Here is a 23,375-nt window from a genome sequence, read left to right as displayed (position 1 = left end):
CGGGGGGGGCGCCCGGGCCCCCCCCCCCCCCCCCCGGCCCTGTGAGCGCAGAAAGCCTGTGAAGTCCCCACGCTGGGCACATACCAGCATGTGGACAGGGCTCTGGGAGAGGTGTGAGCCTTTTGGGATGTGAGCCTCTTGTAGAGTGAAGGATGGCCTGTTTCACAGGTGCCTCCAGGGCCAAGAGCTGGGCCGTTCCCCTCCCCTCAGGCCAGCTGTTTGCAGCTGAAGCTGAGAGCCTGCTCCCACCTCTCCGGCCCTGTGTCTGGGTGGAGGCGGCCCTGTGCGTGCGTGGGGGGCAACGTGGTAACAAACTTGGTGGCTGGGCTGCTGCTTCCTCTCTTGGGGTGAGGGGGGGCAATGCTGGGTCCTCTTGTATTGGGGGAGATTGCAAGATAGGATGAGGGCAGGGAGTTTGAGTGAGGGGCCGTGTGAACATGAGGCAAAAGACCCCCCAGATTCAGCTGGGCAGGGGCCTGGCGGTGGTGTCTACTCTGGACCTGCTGCCTCCCCGTTTCTCCATCGTGGGGGGTGCCATGTTGGCCAGCAGGGCCTGACGTATCTGGGGGAATGGGCCTTACGTCACAGTGTCTATGAAAGATGGAGAGATGGACCTGGGGCTTTGGAAAACCCCAACCCCCCAGCCCTGGGCCCCACCTCAGAATCTGAGCAAGAGTGGGTAAGGGAAGCTTGCTCTGTGTCTGTGTGTCGCTCAAGTGGGAGGTCTGGGGGAGCTGGGACAGGCCCTGGGCCCTAGCACCTCGCCGTGTGTCTGGGGGTGCCCTGCCGAAGCCTGGGGCAGTTCCGAAGGTTGCTCGTGTCACTGTGCTCCCGTCACCCCCGAGTCCGTGCCCTCGTGGCTGTCTGGCCTGCTGGCAGGGGGCCAGCTGGACCGCTGGCTGCTGCTGCGCTGGGGCTTCCCTGTGGCTCCTGGGACCTGCTCTGCCCCGGCTGGCACGCCGGCACTGAGCAAGGCCACCTGCGCGCTCCTTTAGGACCGTGTCCTGCTTCCCTGTCGCGGTTCTGTGGATTGCTGCTCACAGCTGCCTTGTCCGCAGAGCTGGCCTCTGGGTGCGTGCGCTACCTGCGGGCAAGGTAGGAGGCCTTGCGGGCGCTTCGGGGGAGCAGCAGCCATCGGGGGGCCTCTTTGGGGGCAGCACGCGGTGGGGCATCTGTCAGCCTATCCTTGCAGCTGCCCATGAGGCCGCAATCTGACAGCAGCCCCTGTGCGCTGACGGGGCTCAGCCGCTGCCTGCCCTGCCCACCCAGCCTGCCCCCGCGGGCCCTGTGCCCGCGGCCCCTCCTCCCCTTCCTGCTCCTTCCTTCCTCCCCTGCTCCCCCGTCCTTCCCGCCCACAGAGGGCTGAGGCCTGTGTCTTTAGGAGGAGCCCCCTAAAGCTGCCCCTCCGCCCTTCCGTCGGCTCCTGCAGGGCCTCTGCTGGCCGTGTGCTGGGGAGCCGTCATGGAGGCGGGCAGCGCTGCCGGCTCTGGGGCTTTCGCCAGGTGCTGTGCCCGGAGGGCCCCGGGCAGAGAGGTGGGCCATCTTCGAGCATGACGGGGTGCCACCCGCCAGGCTGGGACCACCAGTGCTAGTCCAGCTAAGGCCAGCCTGGCAGCCTGGGTTTTGTGGGGGGGCATATGGTTTTCTGTGAGCGGTTGCTTGTTCTAGAGGCGTTATTTCCAGGCTCCCCGGCAGGCATCTCTCTTTAGCCCTGACTCTGAGGAAGCAGTGGGGAGGGATGCTGAGACACGGCCCGGCCGTGGTGAGCAGGTCGCTGTGTCCTTGCGAGAGGCCTTGCGCTACTCTGGGAGCTGGGACCGCAGGCCACCCGGCAGCTCCCCAGCTCCCGTGGAGTCTAGCCAGGCCTTGCCCAGGTGAAGTCCGGCTGGAAGAAGGGCCCCCGTGCCTGGGCAGGTGGCCCTCACGAAGCTGCAGTTTCCTGGGACGGCTGGAGCCCGGTGCCGGTCATATGCCCGTGGGGCTGTACTGGCCACCCTGCGGGCTGGGTTTCTGTGTCTGCTAGGGCAGCTCGGCCTCTGTGTGCTCCCATCCCTGTGGGAGAGGACTGGGGGTCGGCAGGGGGAGGCACCTTCATGCGCGCCCTTCCTGTCCCGCGGGCAGTGTGTCTCCAGTGGCTTGGCTGTCAGAATCACTGTCGGGAGCCACAGGGAGGACAGGGTGTGCTCTGCACCTTACCTACCGCCTCACCCAGGACAGGCAACTGACTCTTTCCCCATGGATCATGGCTTAGAATGTGGGGTCGTCTGTCTAGGAGTGGTGGGCACTTTCTAGTACTTTCCTGCCCACCCAGAAGTACTCCAGCAGCAGCTACCAGGGTGGGGTAGGTGGGCCAGCCTCTGTCCCTTTAGCTGGACTGGCCCGGCTAGAGTAGCCTTGGTGCTGTTGGTGAGAGTGGACATGGTCCCTCACCTCTCTCTGAGGAACTTGGGACCCCCCCCACATTGCTCCCTGGAGCCTGGTCTCCTGGGGTTTCAGCGTGGCTGAGAGGGAAATGAATGACCTTGTACCTTCCAGGCTGTTTTCCCTGGGCTTCCTGGCCCTGGATGGGCCAGGCCCCCAAATGGAAGGGGATGCAGAGACGACAGAGGACTGGCCATTTTGTGAGGGCAGAGAGCACACACTCACAGGCCCACTGTGCGCTTAGGTGTTGGCTGACACCTGGTCCTGCCTTGGCAGTTAGGGCTGAGGCCTTGGGCCACTGCATTGGGCATGTGAGCCCTAGCCATGGCATAGGCAGGAGGCCTTGGAATGGGACCTTGGCCTGCTCTAGGGCCTCTCCTGCTGGGCTGGCTTCAAGTCCTGTCCCCTGGCAGCTGTACGGAGCCAGGCTGAGCATCGTCCCTAGGGAGGAGGTGCTGGGGTCAGCTCTGTGTTTACCTGCACAGGGGTCCCGGCGGACAGCCCCCAGCTCCGTGCTTGGACCCATCTGGATCACAGGTAGGACAGGCCGCCGGCACTGGGTCCTGCCAGGCAAGGAGACCTGCAGTGGATGGGAGGGAGAGCAGTTGGCATCAGGCAGGCAGGACTGTGGGATCATTTGAGCCCTGTGTCAGGCACAGATTGGGGCTGTCTCGAGAGGAGTTCAGTACTTCCTGTGGTGCTGGTCCCCAGAGCCCCTGCAACTCGGTGGCGGGGGGGAGGCCTTGTATAGGCTGGGCCCTGGCAGGGACCCCATGGGTGCTCAGGATTGGGCTCATAGGTGCTGCCGCTGCCTCTTCTGATGTGTGCCCTGGGGGTCCCTCCCTTCCTGGCAGGGGCTGAGGGGAGGCTCACCTGCCATGGGAGGGATGGGCCCTCTGTGCTCCCTGTCGTTTTCCCAGTGCGTAGTGGGTCTTGCCAAAAATCTGTTGAATGAATGAACGAGCAAGTTCCTTCTAGAACTTTCTGCAGGGACAGGACAGTGTTAGCGCTTCCTGGGGATGGCCTTTCATCAGAGGCTGGTCTGCGTGAGGAGCGGGGAGCCGAGGTCTGCACCTCTGGACAACTTTCCCTGTGCCCAGTCCATTCCTTCTCAACTCTCTTCTCTGGTTTTCAGTTGCCTTTAAAGCTTTGTGTTTTCGGTGTTCTCTTCTGAAGCCTTTTTGTGGCCCTGTCCACTTGGTCCCATGTGAGTAGTACATGGACCTCAGGCCGCAAAAGCAGGGGCTGAGGGTTGCGCTGGCCTGGCTCAGTCTCTGGCTGTGGACGACTGACCCTGAGTACCATGGGCTGAAGAGAATCTGCTGAGTCGGCCTGGGGGCTGGTCCTCGTGCTCCGGGGGCTCCGTGGCGCTGGACCAGAGGGCTGCACGCAGGCAGTAGCAGCTGGCCGGCCTCAGAAGGGTTGTGGGGTCCCCAGAGTCACCAAGGTCAGCGCTGGGCTCTGAGCACAGGAGGGCACAGGCCTGTCCTGTGACCCGGGGCCAAGAGGAGGAGGGGCGTGGGGTGGGTCCCTGGTCATGAGCTCTGCACCGTGATGCTGGAGCCGAGCTCCAGGACCCACCAGGCAGCAGAGTGGATTCCCAAGCTCTGATGGGATCCGGAACACTCCCTGACGTGTGCGTGCCTGCCCCCGCGTGTGCAGCCCAGAGGCGCTCATGCAGACACACCCACATACTCCCCGCCTGCTGTCCTGGGGTGCTGTGGTCCTGCCAGGGCTTGCTGAGCCCGAGGAGGGTCTGTCCTTGGTCCTGTGCGGGACGTGGATTCGAAGTGCTGGAACCTGAGTGGCTGCAGACAGGTTAAGGAATACCTGGTCCCAGGACATCCTGGCCTAGCTGCTCTGACCAAGGTCAGCTGGGGTGCCTCGGGGAGCGAGCTGCCTGGGTCTGCTGGCGGAGGGGTTGAGCAGCGGCCAAGCCTGCACCAAGGCGCTGCGTCATGGTCCCCAGCATGCTTCCCAGCCGTGTTCCTTCTCTGTGAAGGAGGGTCCTTCCCTGTGAAGGAGGGTCCCGGGGTGGGTGAGGCGTCTTCGTCGTGCAGAGCTGCCACCCTCGCTTGGAGTGCCTGGCCTGGAGGTTCGCTCCCTGCCTGGATTCCCCTAGCTGCCTGCCACATGGCCACCTTGACCTTCCTGGTGTGGGGGAGGGGTGCTTCCTGACCTCCCAGGGATGGGTGGGGCTTCCCTGCCCCCTGAGCCCCATGCCCGTGGGTGGGGTGGGTGGTGAGAAGTGCTCACTTTCCCCCTTCCTCTCCGCAGCACCACGGTGAAAAGGGGAGGGACGACCCACCCCCATAATCTATAGCAACTGTCATGGAGCAAACTACTCCCATTTCATACAGACGGGTCAGGTGTCGGCACGATCGATGGCTCGCACACAATAATTATAGGAACTAGCGGCTTGTGTTGCTTGAGTGAGTTTGAGAAGAGTAGGGTCTCAATCTTCCCTCTAATAGGGCCCTGACAGTCCATGGCGGCGTTGGCGCCGCGTCTTGGGCTGACGGTGTCGTCATTAAACACCAGGTAGTGTGGGACAGCAGCGAGTGCGGCCCGCTGGGGGACAGGCAGCTGACAGGGGTTGTTTGTCATCAGCGAGCTGCCCACGTTACTCGGGCAGCAGTGCCGCCGGCTGATCGCTGACGTGTGGCCTGTCGGGCTGCCTCTGTGATTTGATAATCGGTAACTGTTGTCAGCGGCCGATCCCCGGCTCGGAGGTGACAGTGCTGCAAGAAGGCTGGTGGCAAGCACCTGCGGGCCACGGGGTGCAGATGGGATGCCAGCGGGGCCGGCCAGGCCGCTACCCATCAGACCCCCTCTCCCAGGTTCTGGGGTCCTCTGCACCTCGGTCCCAGAGGTGTGCGTGCTCAGGTCCGCATGTCCTCCTGGTGCCACCGCATGCTGGTTCTAGCTGGGACGCCCTGCCTGAGGGATTCTGGCAGGGCCTTTCTGCGGGCTGGTCTCTGAGCAGAGGGGAGGCAGAGCCTTCTGGAGAGCTTCCCGAGGAGCCTGTGGTAGCGCTGACCTCCAGTGGCCTTCTGGATGCAGAGCAGGGGCATTCTGGGTACCTGGGAGGGTCTCCAGCCCTCCCGTTTCCTTGTCCGTGGCCACCGCTGAAGACAAGGGCCGGACCATCTCATTGCAGCCTGGCTTTTCTAGGATTCGAAGGTCTGGGAAGCATCAAACACAGGAAAAGTGGAGTGATTTATTAGACTCATAAAAATTCATACTTTGTGATTCTAGTCATCCCACTACTGAAGCTTGTTAGAGCTCCGTCCCTGGCAGCTCCTGCCGTGAGAGCGCGGGGCGGGGCATCCGCCGCCTTCCGCCTGGGCTGCTGTCACGCCTCATTTGGAGAAATGGACGGGCCCCTGCAAGCACACGGATAGCTGTTCACAAGGCGGGGGCTTTGTTATGTTACAGCTGTGCTCTCATGGGTGGGAGCACGAGGGCCAAGCCCTGTCACCTGTATGCCCCCTGCACCTGCGGGGCCTGGGCTGGGCCCATCCAGGGCCGGATGGACACCAGGCACCACCAGGGGAACAGGGCACCTGTGTGAGAGGACAGGTGAAGGTCTGAAGGCACATTTCTGGCAGTCTTCACGGGATGGAGGGACGTGGGCCTCCCGGGAGCCGTTTTCCTGGCTGGTGTCCGTGGGAGTTGAGCCTCTGTTCTGTCTTTCCTGAGGGACCCTGGGCAGAGGCCCCTTGGCTCCCCGGCCTGGGCTCCTTCCTGCATCCGTGCACCGAGGGGCCGACACGCCCCGTCAGCTCTGCCACGCCCTGGGCATCGTGTGTTCTGTGTGGCGGGGATGAGGGCATAGAGGCTCCCCACTTCTGACAAGGATGTTCCGCCCAAGCTGGCTGCCACCAACCCTGCCTGGGTTCTGCCCTGAGGACAGCAAACGGGGCTGGGAGCTGGGGGGAGACCCTGAGCCTCTCGTGGAAACTCTTGTGTCGGCTTCCATACAGGCAGCAGTGGGCTCCCCGGCACCTGCCAGCGCTCGCCCTCCTGGCTGTGTGGCCGCCTGCCGGCAGTTGACTTCACGCTCCATGCGTGGGAAGTGGTGCTCATCAGTACTAATCTCCCGCGTGCCCCTGCTGCGCCCTGGGGCCGAGCGCGACCCTGGCTGACTCGGGGCAAGGCGGCTGGGAGGCAGCACAGCAGGAGCGTGTCCCCGGCACGCGCGTGTTCCTGCCCGGGGCCTGTTAGAAGAGCAGCTGGGAGCAGCCTGCTGCGGGCCCGCCTGCGCCTGGGGTGCTCTCTAGGCCACCGTGTCTGAGGCAGTGCGGGGGGGGGAGGGGGCAGAGGTTCCCAGAGTCCAGGGGAGGGGTGTGCACTTGTGGGATGGGTGGCAGACACCACGGCTGAGCCTGGCTGCAGAGGGGCCTAGACGGATGGGCAGGGAACGCTGACCAGAATGACAGATGGAGGGAAGCTCCCTGCTTCTTGTCTCTTCACAGAGTAGCGTGCGGACGGGGCTTGGGGAGGCCAGTGCCGCGGGTCCGCTGCTGCTCCGGTGCTGGGGCCGCTGGGTCTGCGGGTCCGGGAGGCCCAGACGGCACCTGGTAGGGCCCGGCGGCACTTGAGAGCGCTGCACGCAGGTGTGGTGAGGTGTGGGTGTGGACTCAGGCGTCCTGCTGGCTGCACAAGTGCGCCGAGCTAGCGCTCAGCTGGAAGGCGAAGCCCGTCCGACCGGAGAGGAGAACGAGACCCAAGCACATGCAGAATTTGAACAGCGGGCCGTGGCGAGGTGGAGAGCAGCGGCTGAAAGAACCGTCCACAGGGAAGCTGCCTCGGGTAGAGGCCACCCTGGAGACGAAGAAGAAGCCCTTCAGCTGGGAGGTCCAGGCCACCAGGAAGAGGTCTCTGCACCGCTTTGCTCCCGGCCCTTCAGCATGCGCGCTCTTGGGTGGGTTCCCTCGCCCGTGAGCCCTGGGGGTGCTTGTACAGCTCACCTCTGGGGCAGAGAGACCTGTGGTGGGGCTAGCGTGGGTGCTGCCGTCACCTGTCCAGCACCTGTCTCCTGGGGAACCCCGGACAAGGCTTGGACCCTCAGGGCCGGGAGGCCTTCCCTGTCTGCTGCCCACCCAGCCAAGTCCTCTGGGGAGCTCCCCTTGGGGCCTGCTCTGTTGGCCTGGCCTCCTTGGCAAACGTCTTCTTCAGGAGCTGGCCCCAAATCCGGGGCGGGGTGAGCCCAGGCCGGGTGGAGAGCCCTGTGGTGGGCACAGGCTATGTTTTCTTTCTTCTGGAGGGTTGGCTGCCCAGCAGGCTGAAGAGGCGGAAGTCCCAGGGGCTGTTCCCCGGACGGGAGCTAAGCACAGTCCCGACTCTCCCTCTTGTCGTCAGAGCCTACCGCGCCCTGTGGGCACCACATCCGCCCTGTTCCACAGCAGTGGTATCCCTGTCTGAAGGGGACCCAGCTTGGTGGGTCCTGCCTGCGGCTACCATAGTCTCGCTAGGAGCAGGCTGAGCATCCCGGTCTGCAGGAAGAGCCCAGTGGGTTTCCTGGGGTTGAGCTGCCTGCACAACTGCCTGGGGCCCTTTGCTGAATCCTTGCCATGTGGTAGGGCTGGGGGACAGGGAGGGAGAGGGGCAGTCCAGCCCAGGGTGGGGGACATGGCCAGATTGTCCCTCAGGGTCCTGGCAGAATGCTGCTGCTCGCCCCTAGCCAGGGGCAGGTGGTGTTGGCTGTGCCCCTACCTCACCAGCGTCAGTAGAAACCGGGCTGTTGGTGTCTTTCCCCCAGGTCCCAGGGCTGGATCCCATTCTAGCTGCTAATTTCCCAGTAGCATGGAGACGGGACCGTGGCCCATCCATCCTGGAGGTTGTGGCATGAGAGCCCGGGTGGGTCTGCGGGGGGCTGGCAGCCAGGCCACGTGAGCAGGAAATGACCACACATGGTGCGCACACACTGGTGCCACAGTCAGAGCTGGCCATGCTGGGTGGCGCACTGTCATCAGAGAGGGGGGTGCAGAGTTGCTGAGTAAGCCCCCGGGCCAGCTCTCCCTCGGCAGCTTCCGCAGAGACCGGGGAGAAACTGGCCTGAGCCTCAGCGGGCTGGGGAGTAGGAGGGCGATCCTGGGAACCCCCTCCCTAGCCCCTGAGTACCAGAGCCTGCTCCCCGCAGGGCCTTTGGCCACTTCTGCAAGTGGCATGTATCCACAGAGCCTTTCCTGGCAGCCTCTGAGGCTTGCCCGCCCCTCCGAGGAGTTGCAGGCCCTTTTCACCCCCAGATGCAGCTCCGGTGTCACCGTCTCCAGGACCATGGGGGTCACCGAGGGGACAGCTCAGATGAAGTCCACTATCAGGAATGCCCTGGTGGATGGGCAGTGTCTGGAGAGGAGAGGCACACCTCACCGTTTACTCGGACAGCCCTGCACCCGGACCAGGCCTGCCGTGCCCAGAGGTGCTGCCCGGGCTGCCGCGCCTCCCGGGAGGTGCTCTGGGCCCTAACCCTCGGCCGAGAGGTGCAGGGCGTCTGTGCTCCTGCTGGCAGAGCCTCCCCCACCCAGGGAAGACAACGTCCTGCTGACTCGCTCTCTGGTTCTCCCGGGGTGGGCATGGCGGTCCTGCCAGGCTCCAGGCTCTGCAGACAGCTCAGATGCATGGGAGGGTTTCAGATGGGAGAACACCACTCCCTGTTGAGGGCTTCTCAGAAATGTGTGCTTGCTCTTCTGTTGATGTTTCTGTGGCCGTTTTCCCAAGAGTGCAACTCCACGGTTGTCGGGAGGGGCTGCCCAGCCGAGCCCCAGCCCTGCCCCACCGGGATCCTGCAGGGTTGCTCTGGCACATGGTCTGGGGTCTGCTGTGCGGCCCTCCTGCAGCCAGGGGGAAAATGGTCACGTGGCACCTCCTGCTGCCCAGAAGACCAGGGGCCTCGGGGCCGACCTGCCCCTCACCTGCCCCTGCCCCCGCCCCCCGTCAGATAACATGGGAAGGTAAGGGCCTGGAGGGCTGGGTGATGCATCTTGAGCCAGGTACCAGGAGCCTGCCTGGGCTCAGTCCTCCCACTGGCTCTCTGGGGACCCTTCCCCAGCTCAGGCTCTGTGGGCTCCTTGTTGCCCACCCTCTGTCTGGACCCACCTGTCCTGCTTGGCCCGGCCTGTGCCCACGTCCGTCCCTGTCACTGTCCCTGGGCTGGCGCAGAGTCTGGGAGCAAGGTGAGGCCTTGGCTGCAGGTATGAGCCTTTTGCCAGCCTTGAGGCAGTGCAGGGCGGGCCCAGACCCATGCTAGCCAGCTCCTTCCCAGGTTCCCAGGAGCCCTGGCCAGTCCACCTCCCCACTTGTGCCGGGAGAAGCCAGAGCGCTGCCTCCCTAGAGCCTGTGGCCATGCTGTCCCCTCTCTTTGGACCCCGGTCAGTCCCCTCCTCCTCCTCTCAGGCTGGTGATGTCACTGCTGGGTGTGCTTCCTGTGGGTCCTGCCTGTGGTATGCACCTCTTTGCACACTGATCACCACCCAGCGTCGTCACAGCTGTGAACCGGCGGTTCACCTGAGAGCCTTGCTCTTGCTGGAGGACAGGATTGTGGCCAGGGTCCGCCCTGGAGGCTGTGGGCGCTCACGGAGAGTGCCCGAGGAAGAGGCCTTGCAGAGGAGGGATCTGTGAGTGTGGCCCACCCCATCAGCTTTCAGCTTCCCGCTTCCCGGGCACTCGCAGGGGCCTCCTGCCTGCTTTCTGGGGCGCACCAGCAGCCCCACTGCCAGGTGCTGTCCTGCATCCTTGCCAAGGGGGGCACTGGGCTGGTTCCCATGGCTGGACACCCAGCCTGCTCTGTCCCCTCTTGTCTGCCTGATGCCAGAACTCCCTCTCCCAGGGTCGAGATCACCAGGGCCAGATCCTGGGCTGGGCCAAAGTTGGCACCTCATAAAAACTGCCGTGGAAGAAGGACCTTTCAGACTGCGGGAGAGCAAGTCTGGGGTATGGAGGCTGCCCTGGTCAGGTCGGGGCCCTGGGCCCATCCCTATGAGGGGCTGCGGGCAGGCGGGGGCGCTCCTGGCCGACGGCATGAGGACAGGCCAGATGTGACCTGAGCCGACTGGGAGTGGAGGACGGTTTATGTGGCAGAAGAGCAATCCATGTGGCTTCTGAAACGCTGAGCCACGACGCGGCCTTTTAGAACAGTCTTCAGCCAGCGAAGGGCGTGGGCTGTTTGGAGGTGCTGACATGTCAGCGTTGCCGTTGTGGAGAGCGGACCAGGCAGTATGCACAGGGAGGTGGGTCTTAGCAAATTGTGCACCAGGGAGCTGGGACCAGTGGAAGGCCCTCCCCATCCTCGGTTAGAGGGGTCTCTCTCCCCCACCACGCTGCCGTGGCCCTGAGAGGCTGGGGGTCTGGGGCTTGGCCTGGTGCCCCTCCTTCAGGAGCAGAGCTTGGTTTCTAGGCAGACTGGACGCTCTGTCAACAGGTCTATCCAGTCCTGCTCCGTCAGCACAGGTGTCTTGTGTGGCTGATTCTGGTGAATTCTGTGCTCAGGTACTGGTCACTGGCTTTTTGCTCGGCGGTCCCGTCCTCCAGCTGGGGTGAAGGGCGGGAGGCAGCCATGCCCTTGGGCTGTGCCTCCACCAGCAACACCCCAGTTGCCTCCTCATACTGCCTGGCCCTCGGAGGCTCAGGGGAGAGGCTTCTGGAACAGGGGGTGGGAAGCCCAGCTGTGGATCGACCTGTTACTTTCTTATGGCGTCCTCAGCCTGTTGCTCAGTTGGCCTGTTTCTGGAGGCTCCGGCACCCCCATTTATGGCCTGTTGCTAGAGTGTGGGGGACAGGAAGCTGTGGGACCTGGGACACTTGGTCCCTGCCCTTCCCCACCAGGCCTTTCCCGAGGGAGCCGGACATGGACAGCCGGATACTGCCTGGGACACTCACGTGGCCCTGGGTTGGCTGGGCCCATTTTGGCCGCTCCCTCCCCTGCTGGTCGAATCTTCAGGCAGGTCTTTGCACAGAGCCTTTATCTTCTCCTTATTCATTAAACAATTGTGAAATTAGCAACTCATTTTCTACCTAGTTATTGCCGTTTGAAGTTCCATAAAAATCTGAACTCCACCTCAACTCCTGCTCTGCACTGAAACAGAGAGAGCGCCGGGGCCTCTGATGGGCTCTGTCTCCTGTGCTGGCTTGTCTGAGCAGGGGCTGGGCGAGCTGGGGCCGGGGATTGCTGCAGGCAGGCTGGGCCGTGGCCCTCCCTTCTCTGCCGTCCGCCCAGTGCTCAGCGGCCTTGGGAGGGGCTGGCCAGGTGCCGGCGTGCTCCCCGTTTCCACAGCTGGATCACGGAGGACAGTACACGCCTGGGCTCGGCCACCGGACGGGTCCCAGGTGCTCTGGGCCTTGGTGGCCTCCCTCCCTGACAGCAGGCCTGCCCGTGTGTGTTGTATCTGTGCTCGCGGCACAGGAAGGCCCCTGGTGGCACCGTCGTCTCCCCCACCCCGCGCAGGGCCCCTGAGCATGGGAATGTGGGGAGGCTGGCCCCTGGGCTGACTGCAGGCGCACAGGCTCTGCTGATAGATGGGCTCATATCCCACTCAAATATGATGCCAGCAGTTTTTTTGTAGTTTGTCTTCCATTGCGGTAGTAAAGTTTTTAATTAGGAAAGCTAATGAGATCGATTAGTCATTAGAAGTGACCTCTGCACGGCAGGGCAGGGAGGGCTGTGTGTGTGGGCCTGATAACGCGGCGCCCGGGCCTCGTTGGCAATAAAGGCGCGAAGGGTTTGATTTGAGTGAAATGTGCCACAGGGAATACATCATGCGGAGAAAAAAAATTACAACCCTGGGAGCCTGTAATGAAGGGAATTAAACCCACATCCTATCTAAATAACATGATTATCTACACAAACCCTCCGCCAGCCGGGAGGAATGGCAGGCTGCTGCTGGGGCAGCCTTTCTAGCCACAGGGTCGGGGCATGGCCCAGGCGCCTGCACCACGGGGACAGTGCCTCTCGGCCTGTCTGTGCTGGCCACTCTACCTTTGTGCTGGAGCAGGGCCCTCGCTCCCTCCTGCCCCAGCTTCCTGGTGCCTGGGCGCCAAGCACGACTTCAGGACCCCCGCGCCTGTTGGGCACACCGCCCATCTCTCTCTGCGCTCGGCAGGGATGCCCTGGACGGTTCTCTCCTGGGGTCACTGTCATGAGCACTTGCACTGCCTGTGTCCATGCTGCCTGTGGAGGAGAGACAGGGACCAGGAGTGGCCTGCAGGCCACTGTGGGGGCAGAGCTTGGGCTGGTGTGCCCTCCCCTCCCCTCCTCTTCTCGGGACCATGGGGGGTGGAGGCCTAACGGATGGCAATGTGAAGGAACTGGCACCAGTTGGCCTTTTAAGAGGAGGTCTGCTTTATTACTTTGTGTTTTCCTAGAAATGGTAATCGGGTACTAGTAAGTAAAATGTAGTAAGTTCAGCAAAAAATTGACTTCGCAATAGGCCTATACTGTGCAGGAATGTATTATAAATACTGCTGCCTGTTAACTTGAATGCAGAGTCCAGGCCTTTGGGCATGGGGGCTGGGGGCTTCCTGGAGGAGGTGGCAGTGTTGTGCATTTGGAGGAGGGGAGCAGAGTTGGGCCAGGCTCAGGGTTCCCTGTGCTCAGGAGGAAGGGGATGAGGGTGGTGAGGCAGCAGTGCCCCCAGACAGGAATCTGGCTGCAGAGTCAGGGCTGTGTGGCTCAGGGGGGCGGGGGGGGGGGCGCCACACATTCCGGAGCAGCAGGTGGTGGTTGCCCTGGGAGGCCCTTGAGCCGAGGTCAAGGGCTACAGGCAGGTGTGCTGTCCAGATGCAAGCAAGAGCTGCAGGAGCAGGAAGGCCGTGAGGTTAGCTTGGGGCTTGGGTGACTTAAAGGAAGTCTCTTAGTTGGGAACAAGCTGTTATTGATTTTCTTTGGTCTATCCTTGCTTGTAAGACCTTGAGAATTCAATTCAGCAACATTTATTTACTGCCGCCCACTGTATGCTAGGCTCTCCCCTGTGTCCCAAGTGCATGTGGGGTGCCCGGAGCTAAAGATCTGCTCACTTTGGCCGCTCAGTAGGACCAGGTGTCCCTGGTGATGACATGTTGCCATTTGCTTTTGCTGAGCTTCTTCGTGCTCCCTGACCCCCCCCGGAGCTGCTGTTTTGGAGAGAGGGAGAATGAAGGGGAGACAGAGAGAGAGACAGAGATACGTGGGGGAGGGGGGCCTGTCCTGTTGCTGGGCTGTCTGGCCCGGCCTCAGCTGCATGTGTCGTGGCTCCCTTTGGTGGGCAGCTGCTATGGGTCTCTGCTTCCAGTCTGGGGACCAGAGCTCTGCCCTGTTCCTAGCACTCTGTGGGCCTTGAAGCCCCATGTCCACCCCCTGACAGGTGCAATGGGCTTCCACATCCTCCTTGGTCTGGCAGCAGGGGTAGACCCTCTGGTCTGGGGGCACTCCGGAGGACTCTGAACCACGCTGTGTCCTGGTCTTACCATGTGGGTGGATGGGAGCCCCGGCAGAGTGTGGGAGGACACCTGAAGGGAGGGGCTCGTCTGACATCTGGACCAGGAGGCACGGTGCCAGTTACCAGCCAGCTACTGGCTGTGTGGGTGCAGTGGCGCCTACAGGGTCGGCTGGTCCTGCTTGCCCCCGGCTAGGTGTCCCCTAGGTACAGTGGGCTCTGGCAGGTTGGGCAAGCTTAGAGAGCTCTGTGGGCCAAGGTGCTAATTTGGGGGTCCGGCTGTGGGCGAGAAGTCTGTTGGGTCCAGGGCTCCGGAAGATGATTTTTAGATGCTGTCTGTAGATCCATAATAGCTCCTTGTTGGCAGGTAACGGGGAGGTTCCCAGTCCGGGTCGGGATTTGTAGGTGCTGGAAGGGTGCATCCTTGGGGCTCAGGGGAGCAGGTAGAGGTCACGGAGCCCTGGCCCGTGCTGTCAGAGGGGTGGAGTGGCTGGCACTGGGCAGTTAGCAGGGGGGTCTGTGGGTTTGGGTCCGCCGTGTGCCTGCCCCGCTCCCTCTCCTGGGCCATCCTGGACCCCGGGCACACTTCATCCAAAGGGTCACGGGCCCACCCTGGTGCTGATGCTTGGGCAGCGAAACCACGTGTGTTTTCCTGGTGGCCTCATGTGATGCACCCCCCGCCCACGGCCTGGCCGCCTGGTGGGTGTCTGGGTCAGTTCCTCGTGTGGGTGTCTCTGTGGGTGGGAGCCTTGGGAAACCACCCACTGCTGGGGTCCTGCTGGCAGCCTCCCTTCCGAGCAGAGCTCCTGGGTGCTGTGCAGGCAGGTTGGATGGAGGAGCCCGCAGGGAGCCTGGGTCCAGCGCCCATCCGAGAGGGGAGCTTCCGGAGAGGCTGCTGGCCGTGGGTGCGTCATGAGAGGCTTCAGCGCCTGCGTCCTGCACTGCGTTTGCTTTAATTATCTGGGCAGTTAGAGCTGTATATTATGAGAGCCGGGCAATTAGGTACATTCCTCGAAGCTGTGGAGAAATTGCCGGCTATCAAGTGGAAGGGAACTCGGGCAAAACAGATCCCTGTTAATTGCATGAAACATTCAGCAAGAATAAAAGCTGTGGCATTCATCACCCCGCAAGATGTTATGAAAACAGTGGTGATTAAATACATAAATCTGTGTGAGCATGTTGGGGGGTTGTCCGGAGAGGGAGGTGAGCACTCTGCACCCCTGGCCTCCCGGACCCTCCTGAGGTCCCCTCCTCGCTGCTCACGGGAAGCTCTGGGGACTGGGGCCAGCCCCGAGTCTGGGGGCTTTGATGCTGCCTGCAGAGGGGCGCCAGCCCGTGGTGCTGCTCTCGTCGGCTAGCCTGGGGTGGCTTGGCCGCTGCTTTCCCTGCCTCAGTCACTGTGCGTCCCCAGTGCCCTGCGTGTCCCTGGTGCCCCACGTCTCAGGACTCCAGGCCCGGGCCCAGCTCTCCTGCAGCCCTGGGGATGTGTGTGCACTGCGGGGGGAAGGCCTGGGGGAGGCGAGAGGAGGCCCTGCTGACCTCCACTGACCACCTCTGTGTGGGTTTTCTCTGCAGCATCCAGTCTGCACACCCTGCGGACCCCTTCCACCAGCAAAGTGATCAAGACCCGCTACCGCATCGTCAAGAAGACCCCAGTACCTCCTCTCAGCGCCCCCCAGTTTCCCCTATCCCTGCCCTCCTGGCGGGCACGGCGGCTCTCCCTGTCCAGGTAGGAGGTCACCGTCCAGGCTGCCACGGGCCCAGGGCTTGGTGCGGGCTGAGCTTGCCACATGGAAGTGCTGGGTCCAGTTTGGTGGCTGAGGAACAGGCTCATTTTTCTGTTCCGCAGTCTCTGCACCAGACATACAGCCAGCCTGTGTGGGCCGTGTGCACAGACACATGCACCCCCCGCCGTTAGCTGGCAGGAGACGGCCGAGGGGGCAGCCACCGTCCAGACCACTGAGGCCACGACGGGAGCTGCGCCCGGGCATCCTTCACGGAGAAACTTCTGGTTAGAGTCTGGGCTCTGAGCAGCCCTTTGGAAGCAGTGACATACTGATTGTTCAGGGAGGGAGATGAGGCTGTGGCCCTCTCCGTGCCACCCCCACGCAGGTCCTGCCTATACCCCCAGCTCTGCAGCCTTACTCCAGGCTGCTTCTGGCTGACAGCATGCAGGGTGGGGGCAAAAAGAAGGGGTTCTTTTCTGGGTGCCCTGGGCCCAGAAGTGGGAGGGCTATTTGGGGCAGCAGCATTAGGGGACTGAAGTTGGGGGCCCCTCTCATGAGCCTGCTCAGCCTCAGGGCCTCAGGAGACCCAGTGTGGGGGGTGTGGCCCCTTCCTTTGATGGGGTGGGGGAAGGGGTGACTGCTCTGGCTGGTGGGTGGGAACCAGGCAGTGGCAGACCCCCTCCCTCTGTCCTGTTGCCACCCCCTGGGAGCCTGCTTCCTGGGGGAGCAGTGTGGGAGCTCCTTCTTCCAGCGTAGGCCTTCGCCTGGCTGCAGTGGGCACTCTAGGGCATATAACTTCTGTCCAGAGGCTGTGGGGCCAGGGATCGTTGTGTTCCAAGGGCCTGGACCACCTCTAGTCCTGGGCAGAGGCCGTCCTGCTAGCCCACCATGAGCCCCCCCACCGACAGTGGCGGCCGGGCTCAGGGGCTGTGAAAGGTGGTGCCGCCCGCCGGCCAATGGCACGTGCACTGGGCGCCCAGCCCCCCAGGCAGGCAGCAGCACCCACTGCCCTCCTCCCTTACCACGGGGCTGCACTAAACGTGGCCCTGCGGCCGATTTTTCTGGAGGCAATAGCTGGAAGTATATTTTAAATTAATTTTACTGCACTTTTTGTAATATTTTTGTTTTAAATAGATTTATAAGTATCTTGGGGGCTATTTCTACAAATTTATGAAGATAATTTTCACTCTCTCGATAAGGTTAAATTTACACCTGCTATTTCCATATTAATTCACAGTGCTAAGTGGGTCTAATTTTCTTCCGTTCTCCTATCTAGTGAGCATGGCCTTTCCTAATGCAATTTCCCCCTCACTAAATCACTGTGATCGGGAGTCATGATCGAGCTAAATTAACTTAAATTAATTTACTTAATAAGAGCCCCAGATCATCGTGAATGAGGTTCAGATTTATTGATTCTTGCTCCTGCCTCCCCTCCTGCAGTCTGCATTTGGGCCCCACATCCAGCCCCGGCAAGGCCCCACCTCTCCTGGGGGTGTGGCTGGGGGCTGGGGGTAGCTTTTGTCTCAAGTGCCAAGGAAGCCCTGGGTTTGGGTTCAGCGAGGCCAGTGCTGAGCTTGCTGGGCCCTGGGGGGTCATCGAGCAGAGACAGGAACCAGGCCCTGTGGGGCGAGGGCTACTGGAGGGGGGGGGCTGGGTGCGCTCCCTAAGCAGTAGCCACTTGGTAACCAGCCAGAATGTCAGGCCCACTGGGGGAGAACAGCCCAGTCAGCGGCAGGACGGGGAATATGCCTTCGCCTCAGTGTGGGAGTTGAGGAGCAGGTGGGGACTGAGAGAGCCTTGTGGGTGGGTATGTGAGCTCTGACCCTGGGTCAGGTAGGTGGGGTGGGCTGTGAGGGGAGGCCAGCCTGGGTCTGTGGATGCTCTAGGCCAGGCCGAGGATGGACTGAGAATGGACAGGCCCAGACCCAGCTGCCAGCCCCGCATGACCACTGTTGCCCACAGGCTCCTCATCCCGGCGAAGACGGCACTGGGCCAGCTGCCTTGCCGTGAGGGCCATGGCTGTCCGGGTGCCCTGCAGAGGCCCACCTGGGGGTCTGGTGGGTGGGAGTAGTTAGGGAGTTGCCCTGGGTGGCTCTGTGCAGCCCTCTCCCAGGCCGTGCTGGGTGCCAGATGGCTCAGGTCCCATAGCCCTGGCTTGTGCTCGGTGGCTGCAGGCTCAGGCCAGGCCCCTGGGTGCCATAGGCCTTAGAGCTCTCACTGTGCATGCAGGCGTGGCTGAGCCCACCCTCAGGATGGCTGCATACTCACTGAGCCGTGTGTGGAGGCTTTGCTCAGTGGGGTCTCCGTCTGCCCTGACCATTTTACCCCAGGCACAGAGCCCTAATACTTGGGGGGCCAGGCCCCTGGACTTGGTGGGCCTGCAGGCTAGGGTGTGGTGGGTGCTGAGGGCTGACTGGCTCAGGTCCTAGGAAATGTGTCTGCCGGGGGCTGGGCTTCCTTCGCCCAAGGTCACCTAGACCCTGGGGGGCTGCCTCCTCAGCAGAGTGGCCGTCCGCCAGCTGCCTGGCCTCGCTGTCGGCTGCCTGCACTTGGGTTTGGCTTGTCAAGGCAGCAGAAAGAGCCTGTCTCCAGGGCCGGCGGTCAGTCTGCTGCCCACCCACCTGCTTCCTTCAGCTCCCTCAGAGCTGGGGGCTGCCTGTGTGTGGTCAGTGGGTCCCAGGGAGGCTCTGGCCAACTGGCCTTGGCTGTGGCCTTGACCTCTGCCCTGTGCATCTGCAGGGTCTTCAACTTTTCCCTGGGCAGAAGGAGGGTTGGGCTGGTGCCTGGGCCCAGGCCAGCATGGATCAGGGCTGCAGTGGTGAGCAAGCCAGGCTTCTTGCCAGGTAGCTGGCCTGAGCGCAGGGACCGTGAGCCCTCCTTGGGCCTCCTGAACTGTACCCAGCTCAGAGGGGAACACCCCTGGGGGGTGTGGCAGACAGGCCCCAACAGTCCTAGAAGTTTCAGTCAGCGGTGTTGGGGGCTGGTAAACACAGGTGGGAAATAAGGCAGGTGACCCGATGGCCAAGAGCGCCAGTGTTGGCATGGGGTGGCCCCAGATCTCACCCTCCTGCAGACACTCACTGCAGGGAGGAGGCTGTGTGTGCGTGGAAACACTGCCTTCCTGGGGGAGTCTGCGGAGTGCCAGTGAGTAGCACATGCTGTGTGACCCTGGGCAAGCAGGAAGGCCAGGGCACAGGGCTCTCAGCCTTGGAGTCTCCAGGCATCCGGAGTGGGGCCAGCTCAGAGCCTGGCTCAGCACCGCCCTGCTGCTGATGGCCAGCGGCCTTGGCTAGTGCCTGCCCTCCCTGTCCCGAGGGATGACACCCCTCATTGTGGTGGGGGGATTGCCACACTTGATCCTGTGCCGCAAGGGGCCTGGCATGAGAATGACTGTGGAGGCAGCAGGGTCACTGCCACCTTTGTCCCTGGAGGATGGGACTGGGATCCATGACCCCCTCTCTGCCAGTGGGGTTGAGGAAAAGCAGGCCCCTCCGGGCAAGGACTCTTTTTTTTTTTTTTAAGATTTTATTTATTTATCTGACAGAGATAAAGACAGCCAGTGAGAGGGGGAACACAAGCAGGGGGAGTGGGAGAGGAAGAAGCAGGCTCGTAGTGGAGGAGCCTGATGTGGAGCTCGATCCCATAACGCTGGGATCACGCCCTGAGCCGAAGGCAGACGCTTAACCGCTGTGCCACCCAGGCGCCCCCTGGCAAGGACTCTTAACTGCATGGGGGGAGGCTGTGTCCGTGGTGCCAACTGCTACCCCCTGGCTGGCAGGCTTCTGGCCTCGGGCCGCCTGATCTCAGGGGCAGCGGCTGATGGCCCCAGAGGCTGCAGGCCACATCGGTTCGGGGCCCACAGGAGGCCGGGCCGGGCCCCTAGCGCCTTGTGCCACTGGTACCCAGAACTGGCCCCGGGGTGTGGGGTGCCTGGGGGGGCGGCAGAGGGTCCAGTGGGCGCCCTGGAGGGCTGAGGCTTGTGCTGAGCTAGGATTTAACATTTTTGTTCTCAGATTTGTGGATCTGCCTGTGCCCTTGGTGGCGGCTTCCAGCAAGGTCATTAATCTGAACTGAAGCTGAAATGTGACTTACATCCCTAAACTGCCCGTCACTTGTTTTCTCTTTCCAAATTCATTGGCTGCGAGCCGCGGAGTGACGGGAGCCGCCGCGCTTCAGGAGCTACGAACGGTGCCGTTGCAGGGGCTGCAGCGTGCGGGGCCGCCTTACTTTATTGTAGTGTGTGCTCGGGTCTGTGCGGTAAACCCGGAGTCATCTCCGGGTGCTTTCGCGAGGTTTGGGCTGCGATTTTGAAGGCTCCAATGTGCTTTTCCGAAGTGATGTCTCATTAAAGAGGAGTTCAGCCTGAGGATGGGCAGCATCCCTTTGGGTGCGGCTGTGGGGTCTCCCGTGCTCCCCTCACGCCCACCCCTGGGGTGTCGTGAACCAGCCGCAGCCCCGCTCTGCCATCCGCCTGCCCCGAGACCGGGCTTTCGGGCACAGCCCTCAAGCGAGGCGCGCTTAAGCAACAGACGAGTATCCTCTTCGTTCTGCAGGCCGGGCGTCTGAGGTCAGGGTGCCGGCGCAGCGGGCTCCTGTCTGGGCTGCGCAGAGCTGCTTTCTCACCGCGCCCTCGCGCTGCAGAGACAGCGCTCCGGTGTCTTTTCTCTTTTTGTAAGGGCACCAGTCCCATCGTGTGGACCCCATCTTCGTGACTGTCCAACCCTGAGCCCTTCCCAAAGGCCCACCTCCAGACACCATCCCATTGGGGTTAGGGTTTCAACAGAGGAATATGGGGGGCACAACATTTGATCCGTTCAGGGAGTGTCTGCTCATCCCCAGACCTTCCCTGACCAGGCCAGTGGAACTGGGGCTCCCGCAGCCTCCTGACCTGTCCCAAAGGCTGTGGCAGTAAGAGGAGCTCTGCGTGAGCCCTCACGTGAGGGGGCTGCCCCCTCCATGTCACGGCCACACCCCAGGCCCTGCTCTGTGTCTGGCGAGGGCCCTGCTTGGTGATGTGCTCATGGGCCCCTCCTGCTCAGCCCAGGCCAGGACCTGTGATGGGGCTAGTAGAGAGCCTGGTGCTAGGGAGCGGGGCTCCCCACAGATAGAGGGGTGACACCATCCTGTGCCAGGGGTCCACTTTGCCCAGAGTACTCCCCTCCCGGAAGGAGGCAAGCAGATAAGTGAAGCAGGTACCTCCACGAGGTGCTCAGTGCTAGGAAGGGTGGACGGGAGCTCAGGACACCCAGAGAAGGCCACTCTAGGGGTGGGACAGCTGTGGTCAGTGGGGGGCATGCTGCGAGGGCCTTTCTTGGGGGCCTGGGGAGGGAGCCCAGAATGTGTTGCTCAGAAGGCAGAGGCTGCCTGGAGGGTGGTATTGAAGTTGGGACCTGGAGCCCTGCTGCTGGGCTGGCAGGGGTGTGGGGATGCATCAGGGGGGCTACAGCCCTTGCCTGGCAAACCCCCTTCCCAGGCTGTGACCAGTGTGTTTGGGCCCAGGGCATGTGCTGTGGCCAACCTTGATCTTGACCTGGCTGGCATGTTCCTGGAGGTGCCCGCCTGCCCCCTGCCTTCCCTCTGACATGGAGCCTGGGAAGCCATTCACCGTGCCCGGCTCCACCTACCCCCATGCCCCCAGCTGCCCCGTGAGGGCAGCCTCTGTCCCAACAGCTTGAGAAGGGTTCCAGGCCAGGCACGGCTCCCACTGTCCATGAATGTGCTGAGTGACTGTGGCCAATGCAGCAGGATTTTGAATGGGTTCTGTTACAAACAAAACTGTCCACTTCAGGTGAAGAGAGCTGTCCGGCTGCTTTCACATGGGAGCCAGCTGGGGCATGGGTGTGGGATGCACACTCCAGGCCTGGCCTGCTCTGTGCAGCGGGCCGTCGGGGCTGTCCTGATTTTCTGTCAGATGCAGGGAAGGCCTGGCCTGGGTGCTTCTGGGGCTCTGCCCTGCTGGGTACGCCCGTGGAAGGGAGAGCGCTTTTTCCAAAGGGTAAGAGCAGCTCGGGAGGAGCCCCCGCTGTGTGCTGCAGGGACTGCTCTCTGCCCCACACGGGCCCTTCCTTGCTGGACTGAGGTGTGGGTATGTGCCTGTGTGTGGCTATCTGGGCTACATGTGTGTGACCCCCAGGAATGGCCTGTCCTGTGGGCCCTGGGCAGGGGCTGCTGCCCACTTTTCTGCTTGACGGTGACTGGAGAGCCCACAGGCCCCTGACCCTCTCCAGCCAGGGAGGATAGGGTGGGGGCATCACCATCCACATCTGGGGTTCCTAGTACTGATGGGGATGGCCAGGCCTGTGTGAGGTGGGGAGCTGCTCCAGGGTCCGAGGGGGGCACCTAGGGCTGAGCCTGGCAGGGTGACCTGCACCACACCAGCCCTCCTGGCCCCTGTTGCTCACCTCTGTGTCCGCAGTCCCCTCAGAGGGCAGTAGGGAGAGTGAGGTGAGAGCCACCCACCTGGTGTGGGCCACACGGGTGGCTTGTTGACGTCCAGGTCAGGAGCTCTGATTACACAGTGATCAGGGGTTCCTGACCACACCGATGGGCTTCTAGGCCCTGCGTGCTGTGGGAGATGGGCCTCGACCCAGGCTGGAACTAGGGGTGGTTTGAGGCCTGGCTCTGAACCGGGTGGTACCTGAGCGGTCTCTCTCCCTGGTTCCTGGGTGTTGAAGTACAGGCCAGTCCCTTGCAGGATGGGGAAGGCCCCCAGGCCGGTGGCTCAGGCAGCTCCTTCTCTGGCCACAATCTGAGGTCTTTGGAGGCTGCCCAGGTCAGGGCCCTGCCTGTCTGGAAGCTGTGGCCCAGGAGGGGACAGACCCTGAGTGGGCAGTCGCAGAACTGTCCCGGAGCCAGAGTGCTGAGACGTCTAGCAGGCCTGGGAGGTGTGCATCTCGCCCAGGCCTGGCTGTAATGGATGGGAGGTGGCCAGGCCTGGGCAGCGGCGGGGAGGGGGTCTCCCCTTGGTGGAGGAAATGGCACGCACAGCATGAAGCCTGAGCAGAGGCAAAGCAGGTCTGTCTCTGGCCAGCCTGGCAGACGCTGTGGCTCAGCTGCGCCTTGCCTGAGGCACATGGGCTCTGTGGCTGGTGGCTGGGTTAGTTTCTTCCGTTTAGTTTTTCTTGGTAACTTCGTTTCGATATACTTTTGTATGTAGGGAAGAGTTGCAAGAATTGTATTCCTCACCCAAGTTCGCTGACTCCTTATACTTTGTCCCATCTGCTGTATCATTTCCCCTCTCCCTTTGTATATGATCGTTTGTGTGGAAATTGGAGACATGATGCCCCTTTACCGGCCCCTGGAGTGTGGTCCCCAGAGTAGGGAGTGCTGCCTGGCAGTGGAGCTGGCTGTGCACTCCCACGGCATTTGGGGGTTGCGTTTTTTCAGAGTCATGGAGTCTGGAAACGGCCCTCAGCCTTGCTCCATCTTTCGTGACCCTGATGATTTGGAGAACGGGGGCCAGGTGCTTCATACAGCCGCCCCTGGGCTTGGAGGCCTCCGTGTGTGTGGAGACTCCGATTCACCATTTCAGCAGGAACGCCGTGGAAGTGCTGGGCGGCCCCTTCCTGCGGCCTGGGGACCCTGGCGTCTGGCTGCCTGGTGGTGGTGTGAGCCCGAGCACCTGGCTGACGGCCCGGGCTGGTCACTCCAGGTGGTTGTGGAGAGGCCTGTCGACCCTGTGCAGAGCACCGCCTTCTTTACTGGGCCTCGCCCACGCCTTCTAGACCCTTCGTGATTTCTTTTCTTTTTTTTTTTTTAAAGATTTTATTTATTTATTTGACAGAGATAGAGACAGCCAGCGAGAGAGGGAACACAA

The 23,375-nt window shown here is 62.3% G+C and overlaps 1 protein-coding gene across 3 annotated transcripts in view; it reads left to right on the top strand.

The window, feature by feature from the left end:
• The window catches only part of ZC3H3 (zinc finger CCCH-type containing 3), a 91,706-nt gene that overhangs the window by 19,716 nt on the left and 48,615 nt on the right, over window positions 1–23,375 (top strand). For 2 of the 3 annotated variants that reach the window (XM_040625731.1, XM_040625730.1), the window contains exons 4-5: window positions 15,408–15,561; window positions 15,682–15,843. In XM_040625731.1, coding sequence (XP_040481665.1) covers window positions 15,408–15,561; window positions 15,682–15,843 — 316 coding nt within the window. The remainder of the gene's footprint in view (window positions 1–15,407; window positions 15,562–15,681; window positions 15,844–23,375) is intronic. The other variant, XM_040625732.1, reaches the window with a different exon arrangement.

The sequence above is a fragment of the Ursus maritimus genome, unplaced genomic scaffold (genome assembly GCF_017311325.1).
Source record: "Ursus maritimus isolate PB19 unplaced genomic scaffold, ASM1731132v1 scaffold_9, whole genome shotgun sequence".
In the NCBI taxonomy this organism is placed as follows: domain Eukaryota; kingdom Metazoa; phylum Chordata; class Mammalia; order Carnivora; family Ursidae; genus Ursus; species Ursus maritimus.
This window is presented reverse-complemented; position numbering and strand designations above follow the sequence as displayed.